This window comes from Macrobrachium rosenbergii, chromosome 50 (assembly GCF_040412425.1).
Source record: "Macrobrachium rosenbergii isolate ZJJX-2024 chromosome 50, ASM4041242v1, whole genome shotgun sequence".
NCBI lineage: Eukaryota > Metazoa > Arthropoda > Malacostraca > Decapoda > Palaemonidae > Macrobrachium > Macrobrachium rosenbergii.
The window spans coordinates 26,399,113-26,420,082 of NC_089790.1; the positions used below are offsets into that span (position 1 = coordinate 26,399,113).

Consider the following 20,970-nt stretch of genomic DNA (forward strand, 5'->3'; position numbering starts at 1 on the left):
TAGCAGAAAGGCAATGGTGTGTTTTCAGTGACACTAGGCCTACTTAATGTAAGTGTCTGACGTGTAGTGTCCTGAGCGCTTTATTGCTTTTAGTCCTCTCTTGCAAAATGTTTGTCGGCGTTGAAAATTAATGGCACAGTCGTCATTCTCTTCTCTATTGCTTTTTATTTAGCATATAATTTATTTCTTCAATTGGGCGTTTCTAAGTGTACGGTTTTATCCAAAGCTGAACATTATGATGGTGTATCAATTTGTCTTCCCCTGACTAATGCTTTCCTCCTTATTGAGTGTGAACATTCTGTTCTGTGGAAGCATGCTTAATTGTTTCATAATTTTTTGGCGAAGTCTAGTTGGAGGTATCACATTGTGAATAATAATAATAATAATAATAATAATAATAACTATTATTATAGCGCACATAGTGAGAAAAGTGATGGACTCCTTAGGAGGCAGGATGCAACCCGGAACCCCACACTATAAAAACCACCCAGTCCGATAGAATGATTGTGATAGACCAAAAAAATAAATAAATAAATAATAATAATAAACATTATTATATAGTCGCCGTTAATTTTCCACGTCCCTAAAGTATTTCCAAAGGTCAAGAATGTATTTTGGCTTAACAGATACAAAGAAACTTGTACAAAACATCATACTTTATCAGTGGCATTCTCCAAGCGTTAGACTATGTGACATCCCAGCACCAAACTGTAAATGATGATGATGATGATGACGATGACTATTCGTTTTTGTAGCAATCTGGATGAAAATTAGCTCTTACCTCTCCTTTCACTTCGAATAAATCTGAATAAGGCTCCTCCGACCGTCCGTTAGCCCACTCCAACCGTTCTCTCATACTTAATCACACACATACAAATGCACACAAACAGAAAAAAAAAAACGCTAGAGCGGCCCACTTACACGGGTGTTAGGAGAAAGGTTAGGTTGATTCCAAAAAATTAAGATCTCATTTGAAGGTATAATACTGTATGCGGAATATGAGTTTAGAACTAAATTCTAGTAGCTTATAGTAATCAAAATAAATGGTTGTAAGGTATAAAATACAGTAGTTCTATTTTACATTGCTTTGTTGTAACATAACGAACACTAAGACTTCCTTTCGTTAAATATCTTTTAGAAAACTGTCAGCTTGTACTGCATTCATTCCGCCTTTTTAAGTGACGGACGAGTTGATTTAACATAGAGGCAGATTTTCAAGGGAAGATGATTGAAGAAAAGGACCGGAAGATTTATGGCTCTAATTTTTCATTGGACCAAAATAATAAACTTGAAATCATTCTCGAAATCGGTTTAGAAATCAGTTCTCAGTATATTTCATGCATGTAAGCCACGAAAAAGCGTGTATTCGGGTGAACTTTTATGCTTATTGTAAACTTAGTTTTAGTTTTTGCCATCACGTTCCTAAAGGTCTGATGAGCTTTTTTCAGTAAATCTTAACATATGCACTGGTAACTTTAAGACAAGCACTCACACACGCAAACTTTTAGACTTACACACACACACACACACACACACACACACACACACACACACACACACACACATATATATATATATATATATATATATATATATATATATATATATATATATATATATATAATCCCAAAAAGTGTCTTGGAATTCTGTGCAGAAATGGTATCTGGAGCTGCGTTTTAATTTTTAAATGATGTATCAATTACTTTTTACTAGATTATTTGCGGCTGAATACGTCAAATACTTAAAAGTGAATCTCATGTTCTCGCTGAAGGAAAAATGTGAGTTGTGTCTGTTTTCCAAGATTTTCCTTAAATGTTACTCATTAATGTAGGATATCAATGCCACGGTCAGATACCAAACTCAGATGTGCTGGTGCTACCTTCTGGAAAGCTTGGTATGTACTGGGCAGCATTACTTTACAGAGATTACTCTTTAAGCGTGATTGCTTTTGATACATGTCAGTTTATTCATTATTCAGTTACTTAAATGCAAAATGATGAGTGTTCTTCTTTGGTTCATGTGTATTGTTGCTGAATACACATGCTGTATTGTTATATTCCTTACGAAGTTCCTCAAGTGTTATGCTTTCAAGTGTAAATAAGGAACTGCCTATACTAGAATAACTTTTATTAGACAAGTTTCATACACACAGAGACTTAAGACTATATAAAGTAAAAAAATATATGTGAAAATAATTTCAACAGAACTAATATTTTTTTAACATCATCCCATCATATAAATGAGACTCTGTTGCTTTTCTTGGTAACATTTTGCTATAAAAAATATATATAACATCATAAGCAGATGAATAATGTCATCATTATTATTAAAATTAACTAATAACGTTCATCTTTGCACTCTAGTTAAAGAGTTTATAGTGAAACACATCTGCAAACTTTGTTACTGTCGTCAAAAGATTTATAAAACGGGGAATGCAAACTAATTCTCATGAGAGCATTCATAAAAAATATACAGTCTTCGGCATAAGAATATTCGACTTTAGATTGATTTATTATACCGTGAAAAGAGGAATACCCACTCCACCTGAATCAGCCGCAACCCCTGAGCGGTTAATGGAGTGAATGGGGGATGTCCCTATTATGGTAGACTGAAGACCTCCACTGTGACTTAATAGGCTTCCAGCGAGAGCATTGTCAGCTCTGCCAAGGTGGCTGAGTACACTTCCTGATGACTGAGACCCTGTAAAAGCAAGAGGTACTCCTGCTCCTATCAGTGTAGAAGGGTTAACTTGTTGGTGCTGTGTTTGGATGTTGACTGGAGAATGGCTTCCTGTCTGAGTTGTAGCAACAGCTATTGTATTAGGTAATGCTGTGAGCACAGAATTTTGTACGAATGCAGAAAGTGGAGTCTGTGTTATTCTAGCCCCGCCTGCAACATCAGGTAATTGGGACGCCAATCTGGTTGTATGACTAAGTGGAATTGGAGCTTGAGCTCTAATATTAATAGGGCTTGTAATGCGGTTGTTAAGGGATTGCTGAAGATTGCTTTGTAAGGGTGTGTTCGTCAGCGACTGAATGATATGCTGCGCTCTTTGCTGTGAAGCAGTGTTCACTGGAGATGATACAGATGAAAATGCTGAAGTTGGAACAAAAGCGAAAGGAAATATAGGAGCGCTTGCAGAATTTAGGGCTGGATTTAAAATAGGTGAAGTATTTTGATGTGCAGAGCTAACTCTAACACTACCAGGAGTAGCAAAAGATTCTGAAGTTTGGTGAATAGATGGAGTTCCTTCTGAAAATGCATTTACAAATGAAGGAGCTGGGTTTATGACATGTGCTGAAACAGGAGTCTGGGATAGCGTATTAAATGGAACTGGAGTTGTAACTACGGGGGAAGGGGTATGAACAGAAGGGAAAACTGGTGATGGAGTAGAAGAGTGGGCGATAGGTGCAGGTGTTCCAAAAGCAGAGTCTAGATTACGAACAGGGATGGGGCTTATAGTGACTGCAGGGGCAAAGGCTGGTGCTGGTGTAGTGGCAGGGACAAAGGCTGGTGCTGGTGTGGTTGCAGGGCTAAAGGCTGGAATACGTAAAGGTGCAGGCGTAGGGGCACGACCAAAACCTGGATTGCGTGGAGATGCTGGTGCAGCAACTGGGGCAAAGGCAGGAATTTTTCTGCTCAGAGGAGTAGATAAAGTTGCCTGATTGGAAATAGTTGAAAAACGAGGGACACTTGCTTCGACAGGTTTAGCATGCTGGGGGAACTCAGAGCCGTTTTCATTAGAATTAGCATCTTCACTTTGTGCAGCTGAAGCATCTTCATCCTCTTCAGCTGGAGTACGAGCTGGAACAAAGGCTGGAATGCGTGTAGGTGGTGAGGCAGAAAGTGGTGCTTGAACAGGGCCAGAGACAGAGGAAGGAATACGCCCAGGTATTGGAGCAGAGGGGGACACACGTGTGGAAACGGGTGACGGAAGAAAGGCAGAGGTTGTAGTAGGAGTGGCAAATTTAGGGAATACTGAGTCATTTTCATTTTCATCATTGTCATCATCATTCTCAGTTTCTTCTAATTCATTTTCCTCATTGTCATCTTCATGTCTAAAGTTGAAATTGAAGTTTTGACGGAAAATATCATCATTATCATCATTGTCATAGTCACTTTCTAAGCTAAAACTCGTATCGTCATCATCATCAGAATCATCATCATCCTCATCGGAATCATCAAAGAAACTTCCCAGGAAGAGACCATTTTTAGAAGGCAAAGCACGACCAGCTCCTTTGACCCTAAATAATGAGATTTCTGCTGGGGGTCCAGACCCAGAGGCTGAGATCGCAGTGGCCCCTGGATGAACAAAGATCTGATAATTCACAGCAGAAACTTGAGGTGGTGGAGATCCAGCAGGTCTTTGGTTGGAAAGTGCTTGAAATCCTTGTCCTTTATCAGCGTAGATAGTCTGACGCCAATTTCCATCTGCCCCAAGAGCATAGTAAGATCCAGAAGTGTGGCCTTGTTGATCCCGAGTTGCTTGATGTCCATGGTATGTGCCGTGTTCTGGTGAGGCTACTGCATAAGCGAATTGGAAGGCATCGTCAGCATCTCCTGGGGTTTCTGCCGGCTCAGATCTCACGGCAGAAAGATCTGGAGTCGAATAGACTGGTTCTACCGGCTGTCCTTTGATTATTCCTGCAGCTACACATAGAACCTGGGCGAAGAAATTGGCGTCATTATATGTTATTATTAGTTGTGCTGTCTGTGTGTGTTTTCATATGATACCTGCTTTGTGCCATAAGTAAATATCAAGTAAACATGTACTATGATTATTAAGTCACTCCTTACTTGCTTAAATGCGAAATAAAAGCTTCAGTCATTTACGGAAAGAAAATAGTTTGTTAAGATGTCTTTTTGCTGTTTTTGTCTAGATAAAAATTGTCTAGCAGAGCTAGAATTTTCCTAAGAAAAGCATTTGTCCACATGGCAGCTTAACAATTTACCCAGAAAGTGACTCTGCAAGTTACTGAATGGAGAAGAGTTTTAGTTTTCTGTAAAAAAAAAAAAAAAACGTGCCGGCTTGGTCTGTCCGCACTTTTTCTGTCTGCTCTTTATCTGTCTGCCCTCAGATCTTAAAACTTTCTGAGGCTAGAGGGCTGCAAATTGGTATGTCGATCATCCACCCTGCAATCGTCAAACATACCAAATTGCAGCCCTCTAGCCTCAGTAGTTTTTATTTTATTTAAGGTTAAGTTTAGCCATAATCGTGCGTCTGGCAGCGATATAGTGCAGTCCACCACCGGGCTGTGATTAAAGTTTCATGGGCCGCGCCTCATACAGCATTATATCGAGATCACCGAAAGATACTATTTTCTGTGGCCTTGATTATACGCTGTACGGAAAACTCGATTGCGCTGAAGAAATTTCGGCGCATTTTTTAGTTATGTATAAAAAGCGTAACTGTGTATAGTGTTTTTATATTATGAAAACAACAAATGGAGCGTCTGAGCTTAGTATTTAACCATTAAAATCTAGTGTGGCCTGTATATGCCAGTTTTATATATATTATATTATATATATATATATATATATATATATATATATATATATATATATATATATATATATATATATATATATATAATATATACATATACAGTATTTATATATGTATGTATAAATTGTCGTTTAGATCTGTCACCAAAGTAAGATGTTTTTGCGATGCTTAATACTCGGTGTAACATATTTTAGAGCATATTTTGATTTTAGATGATACATGAAAATATTATAGTATCAGTAAAAGAGCAGAAGTTCATTGACAACACATAAGTTCCTACGAACGTTTGTATGCACTGACACACACACACACACATATCATATACACATATAGGCCTACAGTATAATCTGTGCAAGTAGATTTGTCAGGAAACCCACGGATTGTTAGCCCAAAGCTCAAAGAAGTACAAGAAACTGACAAAAAGAGAGAAAGGAAGGTGTTCGACATACTTCGGGAAAAAAAAAAGGTTCTGAATCTGAGGATACGTGGGACGCTGAGATAGGTGAAAGATCATAAGAATGATATCCTGGGTCAGGATCAGCCTTCATGGGTAATGGACGTGCATACCTGTGAATAAGGATCAGCTGTGCGTGCACTTTCGGTATCGGTTTAAATTAACCTTTAAGTAAGTTAACAGTTTTTTGTGTTGTTTTCTGTGGAGGGTAACATTAAGTATTTATACCTCGTCCCTTTTTCTTATGGATTGGAAAATTTTTTTTTTAAATTATCCGGTATTTCAATTATTTTCCTTCTTTTTCAGTCACTCGGAGTAGTCCTGTATCTTGTGAGTCAAGATAATGACAAATTTGCAGTGTAATAATCGGCAAATAAGTATGTATGTATGTATATGTATATATATATATATATATATATATATGTATATATATATATATATATATATATATATATATATATATATATATAATATATGTATATATATATATATATATATATATATATATATATATATATATATATATATATATATATATATATATATATATATATATATATATATATATATATATATATATATATTAAATTTTTCCAAATATACCGATTAAATTTCTGACAACCCCAGACTTAAATTGGCAGCAGGAAGTGCGGCAGAGCACTACAAAGTAGCTGTTAAACTTGTTGTACAAATTATGCAATGGTTATTTAGTAATAAAAAAAAACAGTATGAACGCTCTTAAATGAATTACTTTGCTTAAGGTAGCAGTCCACCATGGGTATACACATAAAAACTTTCAGATACCGAAAATCGAGATATTACTTGTATCTATGCGCAAACATGTCGTACATGCCCTCAAGAAGTTTCAGGCAATAATTTTATATATAAAGAAGATATATCGGTTTTTAAATGGTGATGTCACTTAACTGCATCGTCTGCTAATGCAGACGATGTAGGTTCGTCTTGTGCATTGCTTTTGCATAGAGACGCCAATTTTTTCAATTATTTTTTTATATATTCGTACGTTTGGCAGCAATGTATCATATCTGTAAATCACACAGCAGCTAGAACAATGACTAATCTATCATTTCAGTGCTCCTCGTGAAACGGAAGTGTCACGAAGCTTTTGTTTACTCTGTGTGGTTTTGTTTACCCTCTGAGTTGTTTTGTGTTTACCTCCGAGTTTTCAAATACCGGGTTCTTGACTAACTTTCCACAATGCCCAAACTGAGAAGAAGTACCTTAGCTGCCAGAAGGAAAATATGACAGTGGCATCTCATTTTAGGTGGGCAAATAAGCATAAAGCAGTCAAGAGTGAGGACAGTCATGAGACGCATGGCGGCGATAGTGAAGTGATGTTGGTGCCGCGTGACCCAAATGTTAGTGATTCGTCATTACCAAATGAACAAGAGCAAATAGGCCAAATGGAAGATATTGTTGAGGAATCTGTCTGTGAGGAAGTTACTGCATCATCATCATCATCATCATCATCATCATCATCATCATCAGGGCCTACTTTGAATGGTGATTGCCGCCTTCCTCCTCCAGAAATTCGATCTCAGCTGATGTCAATAGACGAGGATGAGGAAAATCAGACAAAGGAATATGATGATATTCATTGCATAAGTAATGAACAGCTAAAAGCATTAGTAAGTGTATTAAAATGTCCAAAGAGAAAATGTAAAAAAAATAGCTTAGAAATAGTCACCAAGAAGGACAGATGGGATACTACCTTTGAAGTTGTGTGTAATTCGTGTAATAGAGTACTAAACCAAGTTCCACCAAAATTATATGGAAAAGGAAAAAGCATCAACAATACACACACAATAATTTATGAGAAGTTTTTCTTTCATTGAACAATGGCACTGGTCGTGCAGGGCTAAGAAAATGGGAGGTTTGATTGGTGGTGATCCACTTAGTGCTGGATCATATAATAGATACAGCAAATATATATTCAAATGCAATAAAAACATTTCATGAAAATGCAGGCTAAGGCTCATAAGTTTGTATATGATTTTTATGTAAAGAAACTTGGAGCAGTGCCAGACGAAAATAATGTTATAAACATTGATGTGTCTTTTGACGGCACCTGGCTTACTCGTGGGCATAAGTCACATGTGGGGTTGGTTTTGTTATTGAAGTATTTACAGGTACAGTAATAGATTTTGAAGTGATCAGTAACTATTGTAAAACGTGCTCTGAGAATAAGGAAAAACGTCATGACTGTGGGAAAAATTTTGATGGTAAATCAGGAAGTATGGAAGCAGAGCAAGCAGTGAGAATGTGGTCTCGATCAGAAAATCTTGGTTTCCGGTATGCAAGATTTGTAAGCGACGGAGACTCGAGTGCTTATAAAGTTGTATGTCAACTGAATAATGGAGAAGGCCCATATATCAGTGTTAAAGTAAGCAAACAAGAATGTATAAACCATGCGGAGAAGAGGATGGGTTATCGCTTGATGAAGCTAAAGAAAGAGTTGAGTGAGATAACGATGACTAAAACTGAAAGCTCAGGAAAATGAGCTTGCTTTCTGGAAGAAATCTCCTAACACAAAAGCTCATTGAATACATTCAAGGATGTTATGGAAGGCCCTGAGAAGTCATACTAATACAAGTGTAGATATCATGAGGAGGGCAGTTTGGGCAACATATTTCCATATGATATCATCTGACAAAGACCCAGGTGGTCATAAAATGTGTCCGAAAGGCACTGAGTCATGGTGTTTTTACAACAGGGCACAGGCTTTAGGTGAAGAACCACCTTCTCATGACACTAGAAAAACACCCTGAGAAATATACCTAAAGAACTGATTGGCCACATACGTCAGGTATTCAGAGACATGAGTGATCCAGAACTTCTAAAGAGATGCCTACCTGGATGGACACAAAATCCAAGTGAGTCCATTCACAGCAGACTGTGGATGAAATGTCCTAAGGTAAAGTTTTTTGGCCTGAAAAGAGTCATATTTGCAGCCGAAGTGACTACACTAGAACATAATTTTGGTTATGAGAGAAGTAATCTTCTAACCTCTTTGTTTGGCACAAGCAATGAAATTAGGAGATCACTAAAAAGTCTGGATAACGAAAGAATCAGGAAACGAAAACCGAAGAATAAGAGACAGAAGAAAAAAGAAGAAAAAAGTGAAGATTATGAGGGAGGAGCTTTTTAGAATCCGCAAAAGTTAAACCAGGCGACAAGGAAGGAGGTGGTACCTCCTGACACCCTCACCTTGAGTGATTAATACCCCTAATTAGGGCGGGGGACTTGGGGCCATGCTTGCGGTAATGAGCAGAAATTGTATCGGGTAAGAAAGGTAGTTGTTCTTCAAGTAATTTAGAGTAGTTCCAAATAAGTATCAATAGCGACAACTGCTAATGAAAGCAATAATGTTTTGTTTTCCTTCATAATCTCACTTCAAACTTTGGGCATCGATATCTCAAAACTATACTTATTGACATTCAAAGCTATTTTTCTCCGCTATTTATCAACCGATTTCAAATCCAAATACATCGTTATAAAGAGGAATAAATTTACAATATTTCGTATGGAGGAGTTTTTTCTAAAGTTTATTTTCAATTTTTTATATTTTTTCAAACTTTAAAAAATGTATATTTATATATATATTTATAAAAAAATATTGAAAACATGGAAAATCCTTCATAGATTTTGTTTATATTGTAATAAACAAGATTCATGGAAATTTGTTATTAATTCTATTCAGTACTTTTTGAGAAAAATAGAATTTAATTTTTTTTTCTGATATATAGTTTTATTCATAAAAAAATAACAGTCCGAATTCAATGAAACTCGCACAGATTTATCTTTGTACAAGTAGGTATAACATATAAAAAAACTACATTGATCCAGTGATAAATAACGGTTTTGGGTTAGATGGAGAACCTGCGTCCTTAATCGCAGAATCGAGAAGACTCGTTATTGGGCAAAAAGTGTCGAAGCGCTAATAGTGGAACAACTTGTTTCCACTTACATGCTGCAGGCAAATGAGCATAGCCGAAGCGAAGGAAAGGACCACCAAAACCAGTTCTTCAACTCTGACCTTACAAGAGGGAAGGCATTCTAATGAGATGTGAATCAGCAGCGTTTATTTCTCGGTTCGTTACGTTTCAGAAATTTTGTTTTTTGTAGGTTTCCGTATCTTGAATTTTTCACAATTTCACAATTTAAGTGCTGTATTACAGAGCAAACCCTCGAATGCTTAAGGTTCCAGCAGAATGTAAAAAGTTGCTGTTAAAGATAATTTTTTTTATTGTAGAGATATTGATGATTACTAAAAAACCTTAAAGAATTACGACTACTTTAAGAGGGGCTCACCACGCATCATTTCACTGAAGCGTCAGGTTTCCCTTCGGGAAATGTTGCCCTCCGTCAGAATCCCGGTTTTTATATCTCATGGTGAGTAGTCATGAAGGCAAAGAACAACTTTCAGATGCTGTGAGTTGTGCAACTGTTCCGTGTTTCCTTTTGCTCTTGAATCCGTCCACTGACTGGGGAGTTTGGGAGAGGTTGTGGCCGCGTCAGTTTGAGAAAGGAAAATTGGCAGATAGAAAGTGTGAGCTGGATAGGGAATTGCAACCGGTTATTCTGGGGCTTAAATGATATTGAGTCGAAAGATTATTCTCTCTCTCTCTCTCTCTCTCTCTCGCTAGCTGTCCCAGATTTTTATTCATGTTTTTTGCGACGCGTCTGAAGTTGCCTTTTGCTTTTCTCGTCTGAAGCGCAAAAGCGATCTCTGGTTTAAGGGGAAAGTAACAGTATGATAAAAGAACACCAGAGACAGGGGAAAAATTGAAAAAAGTTAGTTATACGGGCATCAATAGTTTTATGATTACGTGCAGACTAAATCGCTGACATAATTAGGTCATTGATCGGTTGCATCCCATGGGTTTGCCTCGTCTGTATGGGATTGTTTTCGTAATTACAAAAACTAATGTACTTACACAAACACTCACACATATACACACATATATATGTGTGTATATGTATATATATATATATATATATATATATATATATATATATACTGTGCAGTATATATGTATATATACTGTATATATATATATATATATATAAATATAAATAGATATATATATATATATATATATATATATATATATATATATCTTTCACGTATATGTATGACACACACACACACACATATATATACATATATATATATATATATATATATGTGTGTGTGTGTGTGTTTTTCTGGTACACTCTTTTATTTGCAAATGCTAATACACATGTGGTAACTACAACCCCCTGGCAGGCAACACTTCCAATATTTCCTGTATGTCCTCCCATCCCCAAGCCTTAAGTCTTGAAGAAATAAACAAAAACTGCCATTAGGTTGTCCGTTTAGCCATTCCCAAGCCGACGGCTGTTTCACTCGTTAACCTGTGGCCTTCTACGGGACTACACTAGAACTAAAGTGGGACTACACTCCAAGATATGTGCAAGTGCAGCCGAAAACTTATTAAAAACAAAAACTCCAAAATGAAAATTTAACACAGATTTTTCATGCATCCTCCGGTTCCTGTGAGAGTCCCAGAAGTTTCTGGTTATTCATTCGAGACTTCGGCCTTCAAGGTAGGAAGACGTACCGGAAGTTTTGGACGTGTTGCCAGAGATATCGGTGCCACACATTCTTAGCAAGTAACACACACAAAGATATGTATATAAACGTGTGTGAATATACATATATATATATATATATATATATATATGATATATATATATATGTTTATATATCCAGTCAACTTATCCATATGTATTTATTATTTCACATATGTATACATGCATGAGTGTAGCCTAAGTTCACCATTAGATGTAGTGTAATGTAATTTTTCACATCCGTAGTATTACAACGTAGCACTGATTCGGCGATGTACTTACGAGCCATATAATCTCCATACTTCCTCGACGGGGCACGGGGGAAAAACGAAAGGGGAAGGAAAGTCGAGGGAGGAGAAGCGAGCGAAGATTTGACAATGATTCCTTCTCTCGGATCACCTGTGTATATATATGCCCGGCACCGGTTTAGGGTCAAGCAGTGACCCCGCCCACTGCCTTGCCTTGCCCTGCCCTTCTAGTGACGTCCCTTCACCCTGAAATGTGTCCGCGACGGTCCGTTCCTGTGGAGGGGAAAGAGGTCGAAAAACTAGGCTTCCGTCCCTGTTACCTTCCTTTGGGGGGTGTCTCCTCTCGGCCCTTCACTCGGAGGTCTAAGAAAAGGGGGGGAATGCAGCTTCAAGTGAGAGGGTTTCGAAGGTTGAGGGGCGGAGCTAAGGAAAGCTGGGAAATTTGTGATTGGTTATGAGCGGCTCTATAAGAATCAGCTTCAAAAAATAGGCCAGTTTATCAGAAAATCGCTCGCCTAAACATAATATTCAATCATTCTTTTACGGACTGTCAAAAATTTAACCTATTAAGGTCCTGGACTCTACCTGGGCAAAATTATTAATGTGAAGAGTCGGCTTAGATAAGCAAACATCTAGAACTAGATCTGTCTTTGAAGAGTTTAAATTGTGCCGCGTAAAATAACAATACTATATTCCCAGATCAAAGCGTCTCCCTTTGCCATTCTTCATAAACATCATGACTTGAGAAACTGAGGAAAAAATAACCACTAACAAAGTGATGTTCATATAAATTGTTCACACTTTTGCTTTTTCATGATGATGTCTTTATTCCCTTTGTTGCAGCTCTGTTCTTTTCCTTTTTCTTCTAGCTCAAACATTATTATTATTATATTATTATTATTTCCAAAGGTTGATGGTTGGGGACCGGAACCTGACTGAATATGGTAACTATAGAGGCAATGCACTTGCGTCAATTATTATGAAAATATAATGAATAAAAAGCGTAGAGATGAACAAGTTGCTTTTGAAAAGGGCATGAGTGCGCAGATCAAATATTACTGTAAAGATATATAGTGTGTAGCCGTGTAAGAACTTTAAAAACCCCCTTCTGGTGGCATTTATTGATTTCGAGAATTCGAAAGCGTCCGCAGACCAATACTGTGGGAAGTTTTGCAGCTCCATGGCCTTCCCGTTAAATATGTGAAGCTGTTTGAAATTATCTAAGAAGGAAGTAGATGGAAATTTAATGCTGCTGGGGTCTCTTAGAGTGACTTTGTAGTAAATAGTGGGGCACTACAAGAGAATGTTATTTCACCTTTGCTATTTCCTCCCTTCTCTTAGACATCATAATAATAATAAAAAAGAAGTGGTCGGAGATGGAGCGGAAGGTTTAGATACGAGTAATGATAGCAACTTGACAGACGAAGAAAATGCAGATGATGTTGATCTGTTCGGCAAAACACCACGAGATTTACACGTTCGCGTAAAAGATTGCATCGTATTTTTAGAGAGATGGGACTCAAAATAAGTCTAGGAAAAACGAAATGAGACAGAGTATGAACAAACAGATGAAATGACATTGTATGCAGAAAGAATGAAAGAACTCGAATCTTTCAAACATTTAGAAATAACGATATCCATTACATGTTCTCTTGAGTTGGATTTTAGTGAAAAACTAAAAAAGGGCAGTCTAATAATGGGCAGGCTGAATAAGCTTGGAAATCAAATACAGATCTATTAAGATTTTTATGCTCTATAGACACGAGTCATGGTAAGACAATGAAACAGTAAAAGATTTTGTCATTTTGTGGATCAAAGTTTGAGAAGAATATTAGGAGTCAGATAGCAGGGTATTTAGAAACAATACTACAAAGGGAATTACGGAAGCTCCATATGTAGATGAGATAACGATGAAAATGAGATCGAGATGGTTTTGACATGCCCCTTGGGCAACCCGTAGAATAGTTTCAGTTTGGGTTTTGTGGGCACTGCAAGAATTGGGACTTTTGTGTACCAGCGTTGGAGGGGGTGATGATTATTATTTTCAACAGTAACCATTTCCCCGTAAAACAAAACAAAACAATAACTGGCTTAATTCCCGTTCACCAGGTGTATTAAGGACGAACCTCTTATATAAACTTCCACAACAGTTGTCAGTTCAAATGAATACACAAAAGACTCATCAGCTTAGTGCCAAACTCCCCTGTGCACATTGCATTATTCACTTATATCTTACACACACACTCTCTTATGCTTCTTGAACTTTTAGGCTCCTGTGTTCCAATACCTCAGAATATACCTCAGAATTATACATTTTTCATCAGCATATCGTTTTCGTAGTAAGATTTTCGGTGAAGAATGCTTTGGTTATATGGAGAGAGTTGAGCACTGTACCCCCATTCTTTCTACATGGCCAAGCCATCTTAAAACACTGCTCTTGTCTTTCCGTCTACATGGAACCTTATCGTTTCCTCTGTGTATCTCATTTTTCTCACCACTTTATTCCTTCTGGCAAGCAAACAATTTTTATGCCTGGAGCTTTGACACTTTTTTTTCATTCAATATCTGAATTTCATTTGTGTAAAGAGAGAATTTTCTCAATACTCCATTCATACATTCCAGCTTTAGCTGCCAAAGATAGTCCTCCTCTTTTCCAGGTCTTCCGAACTCACCCTTGCTTCTACTTTTGTATGACTCACTTCTTGCCTCATACACTCCATACTCTGTTTACGACCCATTTTCATATCCAACAACTTTGCGCGTACTTATAGCTACTGTCGTTTCTGTTACTTCATCCATAAGGTAATAAATAGCTATGGAGACAACATACCCTTGCCTGAGACCACTTTTACATTAAAGCTGTCATTCTCCCATCTACATATTTTAACATATTATGCTTCCCTTTCATCGAAAACACCTTTAGTCGATCTGAACAAATTACCTTCTGTGCCATGCATCTAGGTTCATGTACGCCGTACGCTCTTTTCCCTTTACTGTCAAGTTTTACAAACACTACACTCACTCACTCATTAACTGTTCAAAATTAATTCTTGATCCACACGCCCTCATCCTTGTCTGAAATCTCACTGGTCATACCTAATAGTTCTTTTGTCATCTGTCTATTATTATTATTATTATTATTATTATTATTATTATTATTATTATTATTATTATGCTCTTCCTTAGAACACGTGGATCCGGAACGTGTTAACCTTCTGATTTTTAGCAACAGAAATTGAGGGATGAGGATGAATATAATTCAGTAGCGTTTTAGGTATAAAGCACGTGCCACACCCGAATTTCATCTAGGAAGCCCTTAGGTTATCATTTAGTCTCATCATCTTTCTTTGGTGCCTTTTGAAAAGGCCTAAACTGCAGCCACTGCAACATTCAAGGATAAACCCTCATGTGAGAACCTTTCACATCATCTCAGTCTCATCAGAAGCATTTCAACTCTCCTTGTTTGCACTACTCTTTTCACGTCTATCATGCACGAATTTTGTTATATTTTAACATTAAGGCTTTTCATTTCCAATATTTTTTGGTCTCTTAAACTCAAATTTTCCAAGTCTGTCTGTGTTTCTCCTAGGAATTCTAAATTATACATCTTATAAGTCTGCCCCAAAAGCCAAATCAAAGTCCTTCAAAAGAATGCATCGTGCATACCCCATGCAAATGGGAGAAAAGCACGTTAAAAGAAGAAGAATTAACTACACTATCCGCTTCTATTCTCTTTTCACGTCCAAGTCACCTCAGAATTCTGCAATCGGTCTTCACTGACAATAATTTTATTTTTAACTACATCGTCATTATTGTAAGTCATCCTTTCAGTCCTCCGTATTCCACATAATACCCAGCAGATAATTCACTTTAACATCTCCCACCTTTTCCATCTGTCAGCAGCTGTACGTCATTTCAGTAAAGTAGCTTTACCTTGTGTTTCTACCGTAAACTATAACCTTTTCCTCGTCAGACTCCCTTTTGTTAATTCAATGCTTCGTTTCCTTGCTGTGATCCATCTTTTACTCTGCCGCCATCCGTAACATTTGCTCACAAAACATACAATGAGACCACTACTTTCGTTCTTCGTCAGCGAAACTATAGTCACCCCTTCATCTTACATTTACTCTCGCATTCTTCCTTTAATTATCTCTTATGACCTTTTCTTCATAAAAATGTTCTCATACTCTTTCATTCGAAATTCGTCGTCTGTAAACATTCGCCATTCCACACTCCATTCACAATCCTGTCTCTCATCCCATAAACTTGCACAGTCTTCTGCACTTACCCAACTTCTCTTATCAATAAACAGCCATGTAGACCACACATCCTAGTCTCAAACCACCTTTTTTTCCCCTCAGACTAGTCACTGTCCCATCTACATAGTTGAACTAAAGCTCAACTTTCATCTTGGAAAAATTCACCACACATTGCCAACAGTCTCTAAACTGCTGCTTGATTAATTGTAGTGTACGCTTTTTGTAGGTCCATGTGTTCCATTCACAGATTTGTCAGTTTCCCTGGAAACTTCTTCCATCGTTTGTTTGCGTAAATAAGAAAAGCTGAGATATACGACCTCTTCTTTGTCTAAACAGTTTCTCCCTTATAAGGCATTCATTCAGCCTTTATCGTTACACAATAAAAACTCCTCCATACATTTCCCAAATAAGTTAAAGGTATTTATATTGGTCCCTGTGATTAGTGGCGTCTCCTTTCTCACATTTACCCATATTTTTCGGCATCTTTTTCTCCCCGAAAGAGGCTTTATACTCCACAGTGAAGTAAATTTGATACTCTTTCAAACTCCTGGCACATTTCCCTTCTTCATCTTGCTCCAGAGCAGCAGTATTCAAGTAATACCGCTTGTCGCTGGAAAAGTAACAGTCAGACATAAGATGACTTGACACTACTGCTATCGCTGTTTGTATTTTTGCTGCTGTTGTTTCCGTTGTTTGTTTCTGTGGGTGAAGCGTTCTAAAAGGCATTCATCTGAAGGGATTACATGATAGTGGCGTAATTATGCTTCTGCGGTGGCTGTAAGAAATACATCGAGCTCACTACTTTTCCCTGCCAGTCTTCTGAATTGCAATAAACACAGTCTTTTTCTTCTCCCACATATTGCTCCCCTTCCAATTATGAGGTGTGCATTGCGCAACATAGCAACTGTTACGTCTTGGCTAACCTGACTTATGAAAAAAAAAAGCGGGCAACATTGCATCTCGGAAAGGGAGAGTAAAGGTCATATGGCAGAAAGGGGCTGGGCATCTCCTCTAGGCATGTCTTTTTTTCTTTTTTAATATTTATCAACAACAATCCTTTTATGTCGTCTGAACGTTATTGTACACTATAAAATGTTTACGTTTTATAAAGCCTCGGATTTTCTTGATTTTCTCCATGTTTCACAATGATGTTATTGCTAATAGATTCACAATTTCGTGAAAAACAATCACTGATGAGGAACACCGTTCAGGTGTTCGAAAGTCTTTGGTTCATTTTGCATAGTAATATATTTACTATATAATTGTGGATTTTTATTACTCACAAGGATGTTATTATTTACTGAAAAAGTGTTGATTGATGCATTAGGAGAAAAACTAGTTATAAACAATTTATTTTCCTTGTTGAAGGAGGATGATGTTATCAAAATACACTGTACTTCGCCGATAGCAATTGACAACGTAACACTTCCAAAATATGGCAACAAGAAAGCATTATAAGTGAGAAACGGCCAAAAAGGTGATTAATCAGTACAATATTTTTGGTCTCTCTAGATGCAGACTGCTGGTCCGAACATAAAACCAGATAACAGAGCAGTCTTTCGGTAAATGATCGATCAAGGTGATTAATCATAAATGTTTATTTTCATAAATATGATTAACAAAGTGGTTTAATCGATATTTTAATCTTGTGTTCTGCTTATTTTTACTATGTAGTTGTATAGGATTTCATACAAAACAAAGAAGAGAAATTGAAGAGACCAACTCGTTCTTGCCTTCTCTTCCTAAGAGACAGAGTGCATTGTCTCCTACAAGCCTTTCATGTTGCCAACGTCACAAAAAACTTTCCAAAGACAGGTTGGTGGTTAGCCTACAGTAAAAGATATGACTGGTATGTGATGAAGTGTTGAAGTGAGATGGAAGCGTGATTCGCCTTTTTCTTGGCTGATGTCACTTTTTAAGAAAACGAAAGGGTGGTAAGAAAACCTTTTCATATTTTCATTTTCGAATACTTTCTCTCTCTCTCAATCTCTCTCTCTCTCTCTCTCTCTCTCTCTCTCTCTCTCTCTCTCTCTCTCTCTCATTTACGAATGTTGATCTCTACAGTAACGGAGAAAAATTAGCCCTGATTTTTTTTAGCATTACCACGCTACATAAATCAAGAGGAAACCAACATATTCACTTTGAAGATAAGAAAAAGGGCCAAACCTTTTATAAAGGCTACACATTAAAATCACCGATGGTTAGGACAGTGCTTTTTTATTCATGCTTTAGCTTTTGAGACGTAGATGAACCCCTGTACAGGAAACTTCCTTAACAGCAATGTGTCGAACCTCATATACACGTTAAATCATTCATTCTTATAAGCACTCATGGTTCCAATAGGTCATGGCCTATGTATATACATCCCTTTAAATATATATGTATAAATATACAGTATATGTATATATATACACATACATACATATGTGTGCGTATGCAAAGATGTGGGTGTACGTATGTACACGTAAAACTGCAATAATAAACTTGAGCATAATAAACTTGAGCAACGACATCAAAGATAATGTTCTCAATCAACGACTCAGGGGCTGGACTACCAAGCGCTGCTCTCGACTTCACCCTTGATTTCACCCTCTCTCTTCATCCCAATTTTCTTAGTGACCAGGAATGTCGCTCCCTTATCCCCTACGTTGGTCTAAAAACACTGTCAGAACGAGTGTACTTTCGCTTCAAAATCTTGGGCGAAGAGGATCTAAAGGATTTTGCTGGGGTTATTTGACGAAGTACGAGTCAATAGGAAACACTTCCAACAAAAATAAGAGCAATAGTAGTGTTAGGAAAGTTAATTAATTTTTATCTGAAAACTACGTTCGCATCACTTAGCTACATATCGACTCGTAAAGCAAAGAATAATGATATCGGTTTCTGTTTACTCATGCTGTGTTAAACGGCCACGAGAACCAAATGAGTTCAAGTCCATTATCTACGCTTTATCAGGTGTTAAAGTACCGTTCTGTTACGTCCTCTCAGCGAAGGAGCTATCGGAGGTAAAGAAGTTAAGGAGTTACCTGGTAGAAGGTTTTGTAGGTTAGCAAAAAAGTGGCCAGTTTTTTGGGGTGACGTTACTGCCACGATTAGACAAATTTGGTCCTTTATCGACAGTCTGATGTTGTCGGTTACCATGAATGCGTTTGGACAAGAAATTGTCATCTTCTGGACTGTCTTCAACTGATCATTTTTTCGTTTTTTTTTTTCTGGAATATTTGCCTTGTTAGTTCCGGTTACCTATTTAGAGGTAAAGTATACTATTCGTTTTCACTTATGGAGGAGAGATCTTAAAATACTGTTAGTGAATCCCATAGAGTAAAAATATGTTGATTTCCTGACCCTGTTTTATAACCGAACTGCAAACATTTCTATTGACAATCACGAATGAAAGACTCTTGAGAATGTCATTGTCATTTGATGACTCGATAACTGTATTATTACAGAAAAAATCGGAAATTATATAACTTGTCATCAGTTAAAAATCATATGGATAATTGTCTTTTTATGATAGGGATTGGAGAGATGAGCAGAACGCATATTTCAAACCAAAACATTTGAGAATGATCATGCTCTTGATAGAATAAAAAATGCGCTGATTTGCAGTATATATATATATATATATATATATATATATATATATATATATATATATATATATATATGTGTGTGTGTGTGTGTGTGTGTGTGTGTGTGTGTACAGTACATTTGTGTATTTATATTGCATCCAAACTGTTTACTTTTATGACCTGCTAGTATCCAGATTCCTAATCTGGGAAAATCTTCTCTTTGATTATTGTACATTTTTTCATGTCCTCTGATGAACAACATAGAAACTTTAATTTAAATTGCGGTGTTACCTTCAAGATACCCAAAAGAAATTTTCCCATTGCGTAGGTGTCCATATGAACATATAAACTCATGGAAAGACCCTTGTTGATTATATTAATCTGGATGTTTCCTCTTTTCAGTATAAAGATGTTCTAGCGTATTTTTTGTGCACTGGAGTACTGAATCATAGATAATATAAAGGAAACTAGATAAAGCTGCAAGCGATTCGTCAAAATCCCCCACTCCATTATAGTGATTTCCATTTTTATCAATATTCTGTCTTTACCGTTTTTCCCGTTTTGTGATTTAAATTTTTATTACAATTTTTTCCTGTTGCATTACTGTGAGTTCTTTTAGCAGATATCCTAGCGTTTTCGGTGTGGTGCAAACCAGTTTAATGGTATGCAATAAGTCCATCAATCAACCGCTTATGCACATCAGGTTTTTTTTGCATTCCTTTCTCTTGGTCTCCTCTGAAATTTATCATGGGTCTTTTCTTTCTTTTGAAACGAACAAAGAGTGTAAGGGAAGGGAATTCTGAATGCCTTCTTTGAATTATCATTGCATTTTTTGAAGTGGCATAATAGTAAAGCTTTGGTAAAGCATTGGAGTAATGGCAATATAAATCCACACGGTTCGTGGAGTCATTATGACACGAAAGGGACTCTCAGCATGAAAATTTTGAAATTCGGTATGAAAGTTGATCTGCCTTTAAGTTCAGAGCTGCTGTTGCTGATATTTTGGATAATTTTCATCCTATTTACCTTTGTGATGCATTATGTTGTTCCATGCTGTTATTATATGACGTCTGAAACTTTTCGATATTATTTTCCTTTTATTTTATTTCTCGGGAGTTGATGGTACTGGAAAGATAGTTTTATTAGTTTAGAGTCTCTAGGATTAATAGGGGCACCTATCACGAAGGGAGCCGAGAATCCAGTTTCTTGAAATTTATGGCAGTCAGTAAAAAATGTCAACCAGGGGGAGAATATTCTTTAGACTTGCGGTAGGGGGAAAAACCTATAGCTGAAGAGA

General features: G+C 37.0%; 1 protein-coding gene and 1 long non-coding RNA gene across 2 annotated transcripts in view; one reads left to right on the top strand and one right to left on the bottom strand.

Annotated features, from left to right (window-relative positions):
• LOC136832785 (uncharacterized) overlaps window positions 1–20,970 on the top strand; it is a 445,886-nt gene that overhangs the window by 268,504 nt on the left and 156,412 nt on the right. The window lies entirely within an intron of this gene.
• On the bottom strand, window positions 2,247–11,964 carry LOC136832779 (BCL-6 corepressor-like protein 1). Its single transcript, XM_067094320.1, has 2 exons — window positions 11,877–11,964; window positions 2,247–4,663 (listed from the first exon to the last, which is right to left on the bottom strand). The coding sequence occupies exons 1-2, from the start codon at window positions 11,892–11,894 to the stop codon at window positions 2,513–2,515; spliced, it is 2,169 nt and encodes a 722-aa protein (XP_066950421.1). The 5' UTR covers window positions 11,895–11,964; the 3' UTR covers window positions 2,247–2,512.